Source organism: Triturus cristatus, chromosome 4_2 (assembly GCF_964204655.1).
Source record: "Triturus cristatus chromosome 4_2, aTriCri1.1, whole genome shotgun sequence".
In the NCBI taxonomy this organism is placed as follows: Eukaryota; Metazoa; Chordata; class Amphibia; order Caudata; family Salamandridae; genus Triturus; species Triturus cristatus.
In genome coordinates, this window is record NC_140586.1 from 250,903,977 (window position 1) to 250,923,283 (window position 19,307).

The window sequence follows — 19,307 nt, forward strand, 5'->3', positions numbered from 1 at the left end:
CCTGCAACATATTGACTGACAAATGTAAGAGGAAAACAGTTTGCCTCACCCACTGGGAAGAATTCTCTCTTGTTGATGGTTAGTTTGAAGAAATTGTCAGTCGTTCATATGTGTATGGCAATTAGACAGTTCCTAAAATCAGAGTTAGTGGTTGAGGAGTATCCTTCCAAATGAAGGAAGAGTTGGGTCACATGACTACATTATTAAACTAAAAATCCAAAAGAAGGAATTAGAAGCCCTAAAGGTTATAATTAGATGGTGAACAGGATTGGTGAAAGAGCCATGTCTATTGAGATGTCGCAAGTAAGGTAACAGAACCAGGATGGAAAGGGATGAAGAAATAACATTTGAGAAGTTTCAGTGAGAAAAGAGCAGAGCAAGTGAAGGTTGGTGTCACCAATCACAGTGAGGGCTAGGTGATTTTTAAGAGTAACATGATTAACAGTGTTGAATGCCGGGGTAAGGTCTAAAAACACTAACTCTATATAGCATCCCAAGTCCTGGAAAAATCACAGGTTGCCCAAGGCCATTACCAGAATTAATTTTGTGACTATCAATTCTTTCAAAACACATTTTTATTGTTGACAGACACGAGAGCCCTAGATAAACCAGGGTTACTAATGGCATAATATACATAGTTATGATATTGATGTCAATGTTTACAATAATCAAATGTGGTAATATGAGATATGCGGATATCTGAATTAAAACAAACACAAAAATAGAAAAATAAACAGCAGTGCCACAGTAACAAAATATAGATTGCGATACAGAACCTTCAGCCGTCCTAATTGAATACGGGTATATTTGTGTATAAACTTCTCGCCCATTGTCCTCTCATCATGGCAAGTCTTCCTTACTTAACGTTGGTGGGATAGGATCTAAGTAAAGACCCCGATAGTCCGCCCACCGCTTCCATATCTTTGGGTTGTTAGAACTGGGTGTCTCTAGTTGGCAGAGGTAGGTACCTTTGACCAAATAGGGACCCTTGTCAAGTCAGGGTAGGAGGGTACACTTCTAAAATAACCCCTGTTCACCCCCTTGGTAGCTTGGCACGAGCAGACAGGCTTATCTCAGAGGCAGTGTGTAAAGCATTTGTGAACACATACAGTAATACAGTGAAAACACTACAAATGGACATCACACCAGTTTAGAAAAATAAGTAATCTTTACTAGACTTAACAGAAGACCAAACGACCAAAATCCACAATACTGTAATCAAAAATAGTCTCTAAAATGGTAGAAATAGCTTAGTTCAATGTAGATGGTAAATGCAACACTTTACTCTCAAAGTACCTTGGATGCGTCACGCAATACAAACAAAAGGGTCACAGGGAAGGTGATGCGTCGGTTCCTAGCTTCGGGGGAGGTGATGCGTTGGTTCCTTACTGCAGCGCAGGTGAGCTGATGCGTCAGTTCCTTACCGGAGTGGAGGTGATGCGTCGGTTTCTTACTGTGATCCAGTGCGATGCGACAAGATGGTGCCTCAATGCGATGCGACGATCCGGTGCGATGTGACAAAATGGCGCCGCGATGCGACAACGCAGATGTGATGCGTGCACGCCGGTGCGGCGAACTTGGTAATTTCTGAGCCGCGACAGGCCCTGAGACACGCTTCTCCGGTGATGTGACGGCAACCTTTGCGGCGGCGACATGCTTCTCCATTGATGCAACGCGCTTCGTCGATGATGCGACGGCAAACAGCTGCAGCGGCGACACGCTTCTTCGGTGATGCAACAACAACTGCTGCGACGGCGACACACTTCTCCTCGTTGCATCGCGCTTCATGCTGCCAGTGACTCCCAGTCTCTTCAGAGGGCTCACACAACAGTAGACACCTCTCTGCAGGCAGAATTCCACAGCAAGGGAATTAGGGGGAGCTGGTGGTGAAGTTTTGTATCCCTGAGACTTCAGGTAGGAGGCAAGCTCAGTTCAAGCCCTTGGAGATTCTTCTTCAAGATTGTAAAAGTACACACAAAGTTCCTTTTCTCCTTTCCTTGGCAAATAAAGTAACCACTGCAGGCCAACCCCAACAGCACAGCACAGGGGCAGTCTCCTCCTTCAGCTTCCTTGGTTCTTCTCCTTGGCAAAGGGTTGTCTTGATTCCCAGAAGTGATCTAAAGTTCTGGGGTCTGGGTCCCCCCTTTTATACACCAAAATCCTTTGTCTCTGAAGGCAGAGAGTGTCTGTATCTAGTCCAAACCAGTTCTGTGCAGTCCTGGAGCACTTTGTTTACAGGACTCCTTCTTTCCTTTGACAGTGTGGGCCAGGATCATGAGACACACCACAGGAGGTGGAGCCAGCCTTGTGGAAGGCAGGCACAGCCCTATTCATGCCCAGGTGCTACTCCTCCCACCACTCCTCATGAAGATAGGTCTATTCAGCCTTATGCTGACTCACCCTGTCTCCTGGAGCCACCCTAGCCCCTGTCACTCACAAACCAGACATGGAATACACAAACTAGCTGAGGCAGGCTTGGATGGTTAGGCAAGAAAATACCTACTTTCTAAAAGTGGTATTTTCAAACACAGAATGTTAAAACCAACTTCACTAAAAGATTAATTTTATCATTCTGAGTCCAGGCATACTATACTCGAATTTCTACCTAGTTCCCTGAGTCAGTTAGGATTATAAGATGTTATAATCAAACTGCCCATTTTGGCCTATGGGAACAGGTAGCCTTGCAATAGTGAAAAAACGAAATTGGCTGTAATTCACTATCAGGACATGTCACACACATTAGGGCATGTCCTACCTTTTACATACAATGCACCCTGCTCTTGGGCCTTCCTTAGGGGTGACTAATATGTAGAAAAGGGAGGGTTTTAGGGACTGGCAAGTGGGTGCACTTGCCAAGTCGACATGGCAGTCACAGACTGCACACAGGCTCTGCAATGGCAGGCCTGATACACACTTTACAAGCTGCTTCTGTGGGTGGCACAACCAGTGCTGCAATCCCACCAGCAGCATTTGATTTACATGCCCTGGGCACACATGGTGCACTGTACTAGGGTCTGACAAGTAAACCAAATAAACCAATCATGGAGTCACTAATCCAATACAACACTTTACAATAGGGAGCACTTGCACTGTGGCACTGAATAACAGTGGCACAGTGCCCAAAGCATCTAGACCCGCAAAACATATAGCAAAAACAAAGGAGGTAACAGCAAAAAATGGAAGGGAGACCAACGCCAATGGTGCCAGGTCTAACATGGGTGTTTCTGTGGTCAACCCCTTACCTTGAAGATTGGTATTTCAAGTCCCATGGAGAAGTCGAGGTCCCGTTTCCAAGCCCTCACAGATGGTGGGAGGTAGCCTTCCATGCCCAGACAATGTCTCGCTTGGACAATGTGAGTCCTAGGAATATTATTGCCCCCCAATCCCTTCCGTGATATGAAGCATGACCAAGCGAGGTGATTGTGGAATGTCCCAACCCCACACCTCCGAGAGACACGCGAGCACCCCGTGCCAAAACCTCGATAGCGCGGGGCACTACCACATCGTCTGAAGGAGAGTGCTTTCTGCAATTTCACATCGAAAGCAGAGGGGGGATTCAATCAATCCCGCTCACCAAAGTCTATGGCGGGTGAAGTATACCCGGTGGAAGTATTTAAATTGTATTAGGCGGAGGCGTGCAGCTATGGCTGCACCTCGTGGGGATCCCAGTGCCTCAACCCAAGCATCCTCTTCTAATGGTCCAAGATCTTCTTGCCAGGCATCTCTAGTTGTATTGAGTGTAGTGTGGCTATTGGTCACTAATGTGTGGTATATTGTTGTAATTTTGTGTGTGCCCATTATACCCATAAAGACTTTGGCCTCAATGGGGTTGCAATCGGGAATGACATCTTGGCGTGTTATGTATGGGAGGAATGCGTGGCGAAATTAGAGTTATCTGTAGAATTGCGACCGGGAAATAGCATATTCAGTTTGTAGCTCCAGGAAGGATTTCTTGGTTTGGCCATGTAGAACCGTTCCAATCGTTGGGATGCCGATGGCATCCCAGCCCACAAATCCCTGTAGCCCAGACAGCTGTGGCAATGGGCCATTGCGCCAGAGAGGAGTTTCCTTAGTTAGTCTGCCCCACCATCCCATCCTGCTCAGCGCCTGTCGCCATGTCATGAAGACCATTCTGGTTGCGGGTGGCAGTGTTTTAAGTGTTGGACCTGAGTGTAGAATTGTATGTAATGATTTAGTGTCCATTAACCAGTGCTCAACTGCATATGCAGGGTCCTGTCTGTCCCCATACAGCCAGTCATTCAGACCAAGAAGGTGTGAGGCGGCATGGTAGGCTTGGACATCTGGGGTCGCAATGCCCCCACAGTATGTAGATAGGAAGCATGTTCTTAATGCTACACACGCTGATCCTCCGCCCCAGAGGAAGTGGCCAAGGGTAGCATTAAGTTATCTGAACCAGGTGGGTGGTATTGGATATGGGGGGTTCCCAAGTTGATAAAGGAGACAAGGCAGGGAGACCATTTTGAAGATGGCCGATCGACCAAACAGGGACAATGGAAGATGCGACCAGGAGCGCACATGCTCTTTGACCTGTGTCAATAAGGGGGAAAATGTTTGTCCCAGGAGATGGGTTGAGAGGCTGATAGATACACCCTGAGATATTTAAATCCATCTGGGACCACTGTCACATCCTGTGTCCATATTCCCAGTTTTCTACCCCACATAGAGGCCACAGGAAAGATTTACGAGTGTTCATATGTAGACCAGAAGTTTCACCAAGGATTTGCATTATCCTGAGCAGCCACGGGCCGGACCTATTAGGCTGTGTTAAAAAGAATAATACATCGTCCGCATATAAGGCTATATGGTCAGAAACCTCCCGCGACCACTCAAAGCCGTAAACTTGGGCATCAATTCTCACCAAAGCCGCAAGTGGTTCCATGGCGAGCGCAAAGAGATATGGGGATAGACGACATACTTGTCGGGAGCCTCTTCCAATGGGAAACGGCTGCGAAGTCGCGCCTGCGACCCGAACCAATGCAGTGATGTCTGTGTATAATAGTCGGATATAATTTGTGAGGCGGGCCTATATTGAGATGACTTAGAAGTGTGAAGAGGTATGTCCAGCCAAGGTCTGCAAACCCTATTACTTACCATATACACAGAGTGGGCTTTGGGTAAGCCCCCATTCACACATTACCTTTTTTGGATCAGACACTTTCAGCTTTTGGATTCGAACACTGAGCCTCATGAGACTGGCTGTTTGGTGTATCATTCCCCCTTATATGAAAATATTAAACTGCAATGCATGAGAGACTACTTTATATCTAAAAGTAAACTTTACTATTGCAATTTTTTACTACCGGTACCATGAACCAAATACCACCAATACAACTCGAAACCTGCTACCAATACAACTAATTCATCACTGATACCTCCACCACAATACCAATACCACCAATAATATTACCACTAACACTGCCAATGCCACCATCTTCACTACACTCTGAACAACTACCACTATCAAAATCACCACCAGCACACTAATACAACCTTCAATACCATGCCACCAGTTCCTCCACCACCTATACCACAAACAGCAATGCCAATATCACCATCAACACCAGCAAAAATAACACCAGCAAAGCCAAAAACTACCATCATAGGGGAAACCAAGGCTACAATACCACCCCCACCAATACCAGCTACACCACTAGGAAAAAACACCAATACCATAATTACGATACTTCTACCAATACCACCTTTCTATTACCACCAATATTCCTGCAACCTACCAATCCCACCACCAATATCACCAACACCACTACCAAACAATGCATGTTTCAAACTCTTTCCAATGCCATACTAAACCACAGTACCACTTACTCTGAATGTCTGGATACAGGATCATATAGAGAAGCCCCCAGCGCAAGGTGGTAGAGGTGGTCTCGGTGCCAGCGCCAAATAGGTCATTGGTAGTTAAGATAAGGTTATCCAGACAGAAGATGCTGCTGGGGTTGTCCTTAGTCTGGAAGGAAAGAATAGGGACATGGGTTAGTGACTGTAGTGATGCTGTAGATCCTACTCCCAATGGTGTCAAAAATCATTCAGTACTAGCCTGTCAATGTGAAAGTCGCTGTGGATCTATGTGTGTAAAATAAATAAGGATATAGAGTAACAGTGTCAGAGAGGATTGTAGACCTCCATTCCGAATACCGGAGATTGTTAATCACTAGTCGCCAATGTTGATATGTTGACTTTCCAACTTGGTATCTTAGGTTTACCCTTTCAAAGCTAGTGGTTACTCTGTCTTGCAGACTTTTTATCTTGCTTATACAATAAAAATGAGCGTCAATCACTGATAGTCCCCATGATACACATGTACACAGGGTGTAGCCCTGGCATTTCCACACAACAAAGGTTAATGATTAAAACCCCTCTGAACACTGAGTCGAAATGTGGGCAGGGAAATATGTATGCAGAGGGAAACAGAGGAGTGGGGAGAGAGGATATATGAAAAAGTCATTTAAATATCACATGGATATAACTGCTGGAGTGTAGGGAAATGAGCGAGAAACACAGACTGTAAATTCCACAAGGGAATAAATACAGTAGAGGATGGGGGAGCAAAAGCATTTATATACCTCAGTGGTATAACTACAGTAGAAGAGGCACAGGAAAGCTATATCCAGCGGTGGCTACTCTGCTATGGTGGAAGAGCATCAATCCCGCCAGCTGCCTCAAAACGCCAGGATAATAAAAATAAAACGATAATAAACATGTTTTAGTATCGTTTTATTTTTCCTTTTCTACTGATTCTTTGGGGGTGGGGCCATGGGGGATGACAGGCTGCAGACGGTGTGTAGGCCACTGTTAGTGCGCTTAACAGTGTGGCCGGCCAAACCATCTCTCGCACTGAAGCGGTCTCCAACCCGAGCTGCGTTGCCAGATTGGAGACAGCAGGCACAGGCTCCCAGTCTTACTGGGAGCGCAAATTCAGAGCACTCAGGCCAATCCTGATGCTGCTCTCATGGCGACAGTGAAGTCTGGGAGCCTGCGCCTGCGAAGAGAGCAGCAGAAGAGCATGACATGGCTGGCTGCAGGTAAGTTTTATTTTTTTATTTTTCCATCCCTCGTCCCCTACCCCCTGCCCCCCACTCTTGCACATCACATGCCGCTACTGGCTATAACATCGAAAACAAAATACATCAGGAGTATAAAAATCCAAAGGAGGAAAGAGACATTTCAATGCCACATGAGAATAATACAGTAGAAGTATATAATACAAAAATGAGAAGGGTGATGTCAGAAACGTATAATAAGCTCAACTGGATAGGTACACTGGAACAGAATGGGGGGAGGGTATTAAAGAGAATTAAATACCTCAAGAAATAAATATAGAAGAATAATGACTTGGTGGCATGAGAGACACTTAAATACTTCAGAGATACAAACACAGTAACAATTGTGTGGCTCTAGGGAAGAGAGTTAAGAAATGGAAAAGATGATTAAACCATCCAAGGAAAAATTGCTGTAAAGAATAAAGGAGGCTTAAGAGCCACGAAAGAGCAGAAGGCTAGTAGGCTCATTCAGAGTCACACGCAAAATCCAAAATTGAGTGCCAATGGTTTTTGCGTCAATTTTATGTCAAGTGATATTTTCACTCAAACTCGTATTTTCTTTGCAAATTCCTCTGGTATTACCTGGGACTTTTTATATAGGCAAATTAGGTCAGAAGTGGCGGACATGTGTAGATTTAATATGCGGAGAACTGCAACTGCTGGGTAATTACCTTTCTGACATTCAAAACTCAGAGTGGTCTGCACAATCATCTTAGGGGCACAATCAATGCATGTGGTACATATATTTACACCATGTGGTTTATGTACCTCAAAAAATTGAGGGACTGTTAATGAGACCTAATTTAGGCTCTACATTGCTACAGCACATGGGGAAAGCAGAAACATCAAAGGTCATTTAATAAGGGTTTGCATGTGATCCAAACCTTGGATCACATCCCCACTCCTAGTACACCACGTTTATTTTAGTACATGCCCATGCATGCAATTCGTAATAGTATGTTACAACAACAGCGTATAGTCTAAAACTTGCAAATGTCCCTCCCTGCGAACTTAGACTGTGACATATGTGTGAAACTGAATTTTGGTCAGTCAGTCAGTACTCACATTTGTGTCAAGTAGTCCGGAGATATGCAATATCTAGTTTGGAACAAGAGTTGTGTGAAATTGTGTAAATCTGTTTCTATACAATTCCTAGAATTACAACTAAATTTTTACAATTTACATTCCATTTGCAACTATGAAATTTGTGGTGAATTCTTTGTTTAGAAGGGAATGTTAACTCTATACTAGAGATATGAGCATTTTTGGACATGAGCCACCCCACATCTTAAATTCTGGAAACTGATGTAACGATACCTTCTCCATTTCAACAAGGAAGGCATCGATTAAGTCCCTCGTCGTCGCAGGGTCAAAGGTCTGCTGGTGCTCCTTGATGATTTCCCTCATGAAGCTGTATATTTCCCTCTGTTGTTGAAACACTTTCTGCTGCAGATAAGGGATGTGCAGCAACACAGGTAACCAAATCACCACCTGCGAGGCACAATGGGGAGGAAAACATGAGGTTGGGTATTTAAAAAGATAGGGCTTCAGGTATTTGACTCCAACAATGACAGTCAATGATTAGGTGGTGGACAAGTATAAACGTATGTGGATCCATTCAGATATCAGAAGACCTGCTTTATCTATTGTTGGAAACAAAAAGCTATTTCGGAATGCTCAAATGAATCAGTCATTAGTAGTTACTCTGAGCTGCCTTCCAGTATTTACATTGTTTGGTGTGCCACTTCAAACAGGAACCATCTACATGCAAACACTAAACTAGCTAGTAAAGCTACACTAAAAGTGGCAGCTGGTTACTCAAACTGCTTTTCTTTGTAGGTTCTTCAACCCAAAAATGTTTATTGAACTCATTAATCAATGCTACAGCCATGGAAGCCAGGTTCCAAGTTTTATAAACATATAACTGACCATATGACCAAGGCACTAATCAATGCACTAATTCCAAGCAAGCAGGAATTCCGCTGAAGTCTACTGAACAGCCTCCCTCTCTCCTTCCGTCCCCATTTGAAAAGTGCTAAACTTATAAACAAGAGCCTTCCACAGTCTCCCAAGAAATATCCCCAAATCATCCTACCGTAACTGGATTAGTCTGTTATCAGCTTAAAACAGAGGTTTGTACAAACCATTAATACTGGTATTCAAGACAATTAATGACACCACTGCACACACTATCTCTCCAAAGTCTAAGTCATCAGGGGTCTTGCACCCCCGGAATAACGCAAGAAAGCCAGGGGTAAGTTAAATGGTTTATTCAAGAAAGTATTATCCCTACAACAGGAGCGTAGCTATCCCTCGGCCAGCTCTAGAGCAACTGACTTCACTGGAATGCTCGCTGGTTACATAGAACACAGATGCAGACTACCCCCACACTACACGTACCTATACAAAGTTCCTTACCACTGGCATTGTAAGACTCTTACAAATGAACAATGTACTGAAGGAATAGCAATACACAAACACATTTATAACTAAAATAAAACCTGCAAATGTATACAAGAACATCCAAATTCAATGATGCTCCGACTACTGAGCATAATCCTTACAACATGCAGGTGGTTTGCGACTCCTGACACTTCTTAGCACAGAATCTCCATCAGTTGCCACAGGAATCACCTGCACCCAACGCCTGCACCCAACGCTGGGGCATTACAAAGTCGTTCAGAGGGCCTGCTCATATTCCATCATACATTACCATGAAAGCGCTGTTGCTTTGTTCCTCACCAACCCAACTTTGACCACCTCTCTGATATAAAGCAACTCGTCTGTTGTTTCAGCTCCCACCATTTTCCAAAACCACAGAAAAGGCTTTAAAGCCTTACCTTAATTCCCCCTGAACATTGACAAACCTCCTCCTTTCTGAGCACAACGAATCTTCACCCACTTACCCACCTAACTATGTGGGATATATTTCTTGTCCTAGATACGCTCTTCCATCTGTGCATCAGAAAACGCTGTATTTTTCATCCAGGTGGGAAATAACTTGGTGCCTGCCAGGCTTTCCCTCATAAGTTCAAATTGGGCCCTTTGAGTGACATCATGAACACTGATGCGATGTACATCATTATAAAACCTAAATCACGTCCTCCTGCTACAGCCATTTGAATCATGCCCTTGATCATTGTCTTTGCCCTCTCCACAATACCATTTCTTTGTGGGTTGTTAAATGAGGTACAATTATGTACAATACCATGTGACTCCAAAATACTACCCATCTCCCCAGAAATAAATTGTGTTCCATTATCAGTTATAAGATTGGAAACACCTTCCTCAAGGAAAATCTTCTTCAACGAAAGAATAGTAGCTCTAGTCTTAATCTCCCTCATGAATTTGACAATTAACCACTTCCGAATGAACATCCACCACTATCATGGCATACTTCCATTGACTCCTCAGCTCATGCATAGGGCCAATAAAATCCAGACTTAATGTATGCCATGGTTTGTCAGGATCAGATATGTGACCCATGTTCGATTTAACTCCTACTCTTAATCTTGTTTCTCCCTCCTTGCACACATCAAAGTTCTCAACCCATTAATCCCCTTGTTCGTCCATCCCACCAATTTTCACTCTTCCTAGTTTTGGTTTGCCCAAGGTGCCCCTCATGTGCTATTCCCATCAATTTTGTCTAGAGACCACACGGTGGCACAAGTTTCCCACCTATCATCAACACCATGTCTTCACAAAAGGACAATTCCTCAAAAACTTTCAAATAAGGTCTGACAAGATACTGGCACAGTACTTTCCCTCCTACTGCCTAATATAACCAACTGTTTAGCTTCTTTGATTATGGGATCCAAGGCCATTTCCTTGACCCAGTCATCTTTAGAGAACAGTTTTCAGGGCGTAGACTCAAACCAGCATCCTTCACTCTATACAATGACTGCCTGAGAATCATGTTGTGTTGCTCAGTTGTGACACTGAAAATCAAAATGTCAACCTGGAAACACAGGATATTCCTTATGCCTTTAAACACCTTGTCCATCATTCTTTGGAATACTCTAGCTGCTGAGAAAAACCAAAGGGCATACGAGGGTGATAAAGGACGTGAGGGATTTGGAATCTTCATGTAGTTTAATTTGGTGGTAGGCATTTTTCAAATCAAGTTTGGAAAAATACCTATCACCACCCAATGCCAAAATTAATTTGCTAATATTGGGTAACGGATAAGTATCAACTACCACATTCTGGAGAGCACTCTGGCGTGCCTAAAGGGAAAGAAATGAGGACTTCTGGCTTCACCTGCTAGCAGCCAGCAAGGGAAGGAACCCATGAAAAGAATCGTCTCTGATTAATCAATCCACAATTGGAAGCAGCTCAACCCATCTTAGCACCCCGACCGGCACAGAGAGCGCCAGACCTGTGCTCCAAAATGCCTGCAAAACGCCTGGTACCACAAATCCTCCAGAAGCTTGTGGTAGTCCAGAGGAGTGCTGCATACAAAAACTTGCTACTCTATGCCAACACGGAGCTCGTGGCCCTAATGGGTTACCCACTACCTTCTTCGCTTCGAACCTAGCTCTCTGGTCTCAGGTCTTAACCTCCTCTGTTCAAACATTGCCTGGCAACAGATTTCATACCAGAGTCTTGGAGAGGATCTATTATCCAACCAATTTTTAAAAGGGGCTTCTAGCCCTAGCCATTACAGTCTCATTGCTTTAATTAACAGTGATGCCAAACTGTACACCAACCTACTACTCGATGACCTCAAAAGCCTAGGCAGAATCTCATCAGATCATAACCAATAATCAATGTGGTTTTAGGGACAAGTGTGGCACCTCCTCAAACCTGATGGCTCTGAACCTCATTTGCGACAACGCATTCAAAGGCAAAAGGGCGCTTTATTCCTGTTTTATGGACTTTAAAGCAGCCTTAAAGAGAATTCCAAGAGGGCCCCTCTGGTGTAAACGTCAGGACTGGTGGCTGCCAGACAACCTACTGAGAGCAATAAAACAGCTACACCCCAATATGTGGGTTCGAATCAAACTAGGAGACGGTTCCTGATTATCAAGGTCGATCTACACGAGCTCTGGAATGAAGCACAGCTGCATACTGGCCCCCTGCTATTTAATTTATACATAGCTGACATGTCGCAGCAACTCAATGAAACAAATCACCACCCGCCTAAGCTAGGAGGTGAAAGCATGTTTTTATTTTATTTTACAGAGATGTATATAGTGCGAACTAGACCCGAAGGCATCGGGTATCAGAGCGCTTTACATAGCACCAGTTGCGTTACATGAGGACACATTATTATTTTATTTTTTTGTGAGGCATAGGGAGATTAAGTAATTTTCCCCAGAATCACAGGATGTTCAGCGTCATTGCTGAGACTCGAACCCAGTTCCCTGGATTAGAGATCGACCGCCCTAGCCGTTAGGCCAACTCCTCTCCCCATGTCACATCTGCTCTATGCAGATGACCTGGTGCTTCTCAGTCGGACAAAGTTCCGCCTCCAAAGGCTCTTTAACATCTTACACGATTACACAAGCAAGAACATGCTGGAGATTAACAAGGAAAAGATAAAAAAAGGTCATATTTAGCCTAAAGTCATACCAGGCTCATCGGTGGCTGCTCAAGGGCACCATGCTCCAGCACAGTAAGCACTACAAATACTTAGGAATAGTGCTAGATGGCAAATGGTCACTCATGTCTCACATATCTACCTTAAAGAACAAGGGCTCTAGTCTAATGTTTGCCCTGTCATCTATTGCGCCAAAGCTACTAGGCCCTAGCCTTGACCCCCCCTCCTACAGGCGATGAAAGCAAAAATCACACCAACTCAAAAATATGGGAGAAAGTCACCCTGGGCAAGGAAGCAGAGACCGTAGACAAACTGGTCACCAAGATTAACAAATCCACTCTGCGTCTCCCTAAAAGAGCAAAACCGGTGCAAGTGAGACTTGCATTTAACATCACAAGACAGTACTGGGCCAGAGGTAGCTGCATTCTCAACTTCTGCCACAGGCTCAGACAGGCACCACCTAACACCATGCATGGCCTAATCTGGCGTGAACTTGATCCTTGTGACCCAAGATCATCTTCTTACAAACAACACCTAAAGGCCAAACTGTCTGAATTCTCTCTAGCCGAAGTGTGGAACAAACAACTCTCACAACAGCGCTTCAAGACCTTAGCGGCCCAAATGGTAAAACAACTGATAAAAATTAGAAGACATGACAACTCTGTGCAAGCGTTCTCACGCGTGGTCAGTTATAAACTCATATTCCCAACCCAAGCAGCAGTGTTACATCACCTGCACCTACCCGATAGGGATCAAACTGCGGCTTCTGGCAATAAGAATGGGCGAGTGGAACTTCCGTGCCCACTTCCAGCCTGGCACAGCCTAGCTACCTGCAATACCAGCTGCCGCTTATGCCGACAAGGTAAAGAAACCCTATGCCACATCTTATGCATCGGTCCTCATCTTATGGAGCAAAGGAGAACTCTTATCCGAGCTAACTTAACCCGGCTAGGGGTGCGCACATGCCGGCAAGCAGTGATCATCAGCCTGAATCTAGCAAATACATCACTAAACACTAAAACTGTCAAACGTCTTTGAACCGCAGCAAGTAAACTGGACTTAGCCAACTGTGCTAACACTGAAGTATCTTCCTCCCAAATACCAAAAACCTCGCACCCGCGCTGGTCGACATTACCATCTGTAGAAAAGAGGCAGGTTGACCTTGAAACCTTTCTAAAATACATTACACCTTACCCATTGACTGACTCTGAGCAAGATAACCCGCCTGCTGCCTGCCACAGCTCATGCTTCAAGTACTGTGTTATGCGACATTTGCACATTGTTTGTAGTGTGTTGGTCAAGCTGGTCCTCCTTGGTGCCTTGTCTGCTGCTCTAACTAATTTTAAAGACTTTGTCTATTGCTTTTAAGTATTTAAAGAATCACGCTCATCCACCGGAGTCACTTTTTACGCCCTGTCCTGCACTAAGTCTGAGTCCTCCCCTTCTGTTCATTGATAAACTTTTCATTACACTAGAAGTAGCACGACCTACAAGAACTAGGGCCATAGGCACTTATGATATCTATTTTTGATTTTATATGCAAGTTGTTCACTTTCTTTTATCCTTTGAGGAGGTTTTTATTACCCATACGATAAAATACAATACAATACCATACGCATTCTGATTGAGTGACCTCAGATCCATACAAAATCTGTACCGCCCATCAGATTTCCCTGTAATAACCACTGGAGACACCCAGATAGACACCTCTACAGGTTCAATTACTCCATTCAATAGCATTTTATCCAACAAATCTTTTAAAGCAGCATGGACAACCAACATAATTCTTCTCACTTTGTGCTGAATAAGCACAACATAAGGCTTCAACACAATCTTATGGGCATACCCCTTGACAAGTCCCAACTCTTTGTTAAACACTTCCTGTGCTGCATCCAAAATATCCACCAGCAATATTTCATCAACCACCATCACCTGATGAGTCCGTCTTGGATTTATAATGATATTAAGTTCATGCTGGTGTACCCAACCTAATATGGGTGGTCCATCCTCCACTACATACACTTTACTTTTCATAGCTCTGCCCCTAAATTATATTCCTGCTTCCATATTTCCCACCAGAATAATAGTTTTGATGTACTTGCACAAAAGCAAGCACATGAAACTTCCCAAATCAAGATGGCGGTCACACAAGTGACATCAAAGCATTGATACTGCTATCCCAGTACGTGCATGGTCCGACGTGCCCTTCTGAACAACTCCTCCTTGCACTCAACTGACTCCTCACCTCTGTTCACGCCAGAATAGATATTAACCCCAAACCTTGGGTGAGATGACGTAGCGATCTTCCAATTGACACAGCAGAGTGTCTGATGAAAGCGGTTCATGCCTGTCCGTAGGCTGAGCAGCACGAAACACTGCTTCACCGCCGATTGCAGTGCAAAACGCTGCTGGGTTCAAAGCTACCTCACATCGTTGCAGGGGCTTTCAGGCCTCCTCTTTACCAATTCATGCCCCCCCCCAGAAGAACAGCAAGACAGCCACGGGTAAGTTAGATGGTTTATTCAAGAAAGTATTATCCCTACAACAGGAACGTAATTATGTATCAGCCAGGTCTAGAGTAACCGACTTCACTGGAATGCTCGCTGATCACATAGAATGCATGCTACCCCCAGACTCCTCGTTCCTATACAAAGTTCCTTACAACTGGCATTGTAAGACTCCTAAGCAGAACAAGGTGCCCACTAGCAATCTTAGCCCGTCAAAATTTCCTAGATACTTGCAAGCTGTCAAGTAATGCCTCGCGGTCTCGATCATTCAACTTACTGTGGCATCACCACTGGATTTCACACACAAAACATCTTGCTCAATGATTTTAAAACTGCACTTGAAGTTTACCTCTTATTTTTTTTTTTTTTTAAAGAAAATGGCTAAACTGTCTTGACGAGATAAACCCCTAGGTAATCATGCTCTGTACAGAACTTCATTTGTATATACTTTTGTTACTGCCATTATTTAAAATCACCAAATCAACATAATATGTAAATGCCCTTATCTTATAATCCGAAAAAAGAACTTTAGGTTCTTCTACTGCTCTTGCCTTCTTCCTTCAGTCCTAAGTACCTGACTTGGTGGTCACTCATTTCATGCTTGGCTGCTAAACTTTTGAATGATCTACCCTCTCAGCTATGTCTGTTGAATGAACATTTTACAATTTGGTAAAGCTCTTTGGTCATGGCTCTTTTCCTTCATCCATCTTTCAGGAGCGTTTTCAGCTTGATTCTGTGCATTCCCCAGTGCGATGACATCCTTGTGGGTAAAAGTATGCTTACAATCTGGATAACAATCGGATATTGACATCTCCCTTTATTTTTTGTTGCTTTGTAGCTCATATTACTACTTTTATACATAAATAAACCACGATCTCAGAAGTTACTTCCCCTTCCCCATCAGTACCACTGCCATGTACATTCATTAAGAAATATTTTGCTCCAGAATCCCACCAGGAACGTACACTTCTGCGGCCTTTGATGCCAGTACCATAATGTACCTGAGCCTCCGTTCAACCTATGGCCAATTCTGCTTCCTGACGCATTCTAGAATGATTGCCCTTTCTGGTAATCCTTGGCAACAAAGTCTAATTATGACCTTGTGTTAATCCTCACAGGATCATCAGTACCGATTACGGAGATTAAAGGAGCGAATATCTGAACCAACCCAACGCAAACTTCAGCAGCACAAATTTGATAACAACAGTATAGGTAAGGTTCCCATGGGTTTTGAGGCAAACCATAAAGAGTTAGAGTACACTAATGTCCATCTTATTTTGTGGTCCCAGAAACATCACAACACTGATATATGAGGAATCCAAGGATAAGTGCATCCATGACCCATCACTAAACCAATATATACTTGGATCCCATGCCTTTTCCATACAATGCTCCAACAGGAGACAGCCCCTTCTGTTTGAAGAACTGTTGTCACTTCTCTACCCTGAGGTTTCCACCTAGCCAAGTGTCACGGGGTCATCACGGAGGAAGGACGGGGTGGAGACATTAACGATTGTTCGTTTCCACCCCGGCCACAGGACGCCTACGGTCCCTTTAATTCAGACTGGAGTCTCCCGGAGGCGGGGTTCGCTGATCAGATATCAGCAGCAGCGGGCCAATCAACGAGGGGGCTGGCAAGTAAAGGAAGTCCGGAAGAAAACAGCGAGGCAAAAGCCGGTGGAGGAGTCGGAGCTGGAGAGAGGGAGTTCGAGTCGGAGAGAGGAGACGGCGAGAGAGGAAGGAGATCGAGTGAAGGCGGAGGAGCACGAGAGAGCGGAGCCGACAGGATAGAGGTGCCAGGAGGCCAACAACAACGCGACTCGCCCCGCCACGTTTCAGGAGGAGCGTGGCTGGGAAAGGTACGGGATCGGGTCTTACGTTTTTCTTTTACACGGAGAGGGACCGGGTAGTATAGGTTGGGGAGGTCACGGGGCTGTGTGAGTGTGGATTCCTTTTTTTTTGTCTTTTCCCCCTCACACTTAGTCTTTCTACGACACCACTTCCTTACGTTTTTGAGCACAAAGGCGCGGTGGTAGCCCCAGATGATCCCTCACCACCTACCCCCTTGCAAACCCTGTACAGCAGAACAAACATCTCACCCGTGTGTTCTCGTGTTTGTTGTTTCCTTTCCCCTCCCTTCGGAGCCTCGAACGGGAACCACACCACCGGGAGGAAGAGACGCACGCAGGATTTACAAAGCGGGAAGAATCCAACACCCTCTTATACTTTGGAGTAAAGAATGTTCAGCCGAATAAACAAAAAGAAACCTACCTCAAACTGGTGTACCGCAGCACATTGTTCCCCCCCCCCCCCTTTTGTACTATCCCACACCAAGTTAATGCATTACCTGGTTGCCATTGGCCCATTAGGGTCACATGACCATAAGGCAGTCAAGGTAAACAGCTTTTGAGAATTTTCCTCACATTCCTAAGTAGCTGTATATGGTTATAGCTGTAGCAAAGATGGCTCGATGGTGCTAGGGTCAGGATTGACAGTGAAAAGTGTAACTAAAAGGGGTGAGAATGGGAGTAAATAAAGAAACTTCCTCCATGGATTTGGAACCTGGCAAGATATATGCTGTTTTTGCACTGGCAATTTGGGACTCCATGATCCTCTTTTGGACTGGCTAGAATTTTTAAAATGGCGCCCTTTCATTTACTTTTCTTTACTGATATTTTTCTTGCTCTTTCCCTACCGCTTCTAAGGCCGACAGCTATTTTTACCTCCCCAACTTTCTGTTGGGGATTGCTTGCAGGTCTTTCTGGTCATGGGCTTAATGTCACATCTGGAATTCGTCTTGTAAACCTTTCGAAGCGGTAACTTCATTTTTTATATTTAAAACTGTTTTAGTGAAATGACATGAGATTACAATCCTTTACATTGGGATGCTTGATATAAAAACTTTTAACGTCGTATATCAGCTTAAAAACATCACATATTCCTAACTATATCAACTGAAAAACAAATTATATATGTCCAAAACGAAGCACAAAATAGAAACAAAGACAAATAAATTCATTGGAGGAGTGAGGTTGGGCAAGTGAGCTGCTGATAATTATGATTTCTGGTGAATACACAGGGCCAGACTGGCCATTCCGCCGCCCTGGTATTTTCCCAATGGGGTACAGGGCAGCTGTTTTTAGAGGTGGATGGGCTGCCAAGGCCCAACCATGGCTGATTCTTGTTTCGATCTCCTACATGTGGGTGGCTTGAAAGAGTTTGCCAGGAGTGATTTTGAATTCTAGTTCATCCTTGTGAATTACAAGTGACTTCTCAATGTTAATACAACGATAAAACAAATTATATTTTTATAAAGAGTGTAATATTCACTTTCAAAGGTCCCAGCACAAAAGGAGCACATAACGAAGATTTTTTAATTGAAACAGACAGTTTCTACTCTAATAGTCTTTCGGAAGCTTCCATGTCTCTTTTTACTCAATAGCCTACTCGGCCAGCTTGTAGCCGTTCTTCCTACATTGTGCACATTGCGTGATAATTCTCACCACTTCATAAATATTCCAGTGGCTCTTCCAATGAGATGTTATACAACATTGGACAGTGACGACCATCATGTTAACTGAATTATGCTGTGTCTTTGCTGTGCAGCATAGCCCAGCCCTTCTCAAGTCAGAATCTCTGCCAGGCTTTGTCACTTTAACATATTTGTGTTTATTTAACAATGCACAGAAGTGTTACAGATAGAAAACACTTAGAGGGCCTGTTTCCATTAGTTGGGTGTGCTTGGCTTGGCGGTCATTTTGCTAACGGACCAGTTTGAGGATTGGGCACATTTTTAATTTGTTTCTAATGTTTTCTTCATACTTTAAAATGCTATCTTTGGACCCCCTTTTATCAACAATTTGCACTAAATATGTGGTGTAAAAGCCACTATTTGAATCCACTGTTTTCAAAATTTCTTGCGGGGGGGGGGGGGGGAGAATCCCCCCCGCACCCTCCTTTTAATGTTTGGGCTCGCTCGCTCACTCATTATACTACAGTACTACATTTTTCGCATCACCACTTTCAAAATCCACCAGCCACCACTGCTAAGCTCTGCTTGCCCATTGACCTACTGCTGGCGGAAATAAAAAAAGACATACGAGCTGTGGCTTCCGTATGCTTTATAATAAACTAACAGAAACTTTATTTTCAGTCCTGAATTGCAAATGGAGGATCGAG

At 44.1% G+C, this 19,307-nt stretch overlaps 1 protein-coding gene across 1 annotated transcript in view; it reads right to left on the reverse strand.

Moving 5' to 3' along the window:
* The window catches only part of LOC146833577 (cytochrome P450 2D15-like), a 370,438-nt gene that overhangs the window by 172,208 nt on the left and 178,923 nt on the right, over positions 1–19,307 (reverse strand). The window contains exons 5-6 of the mRNA XM_085601434.1: positions 8,397–8,570; positions 5,845–5,986 (exon numbers count right to left, since the gene is read on the reverse strand). Coding sequence (XP_085457560.1) covers positions 5,845–5,986; positions 8,397–8,570 — 316 coding nt within the window. The remainder of the gene's footprint in view (positions 1–5,844; positions 5,987–8,396; positions 8,571–19,307) is intronic.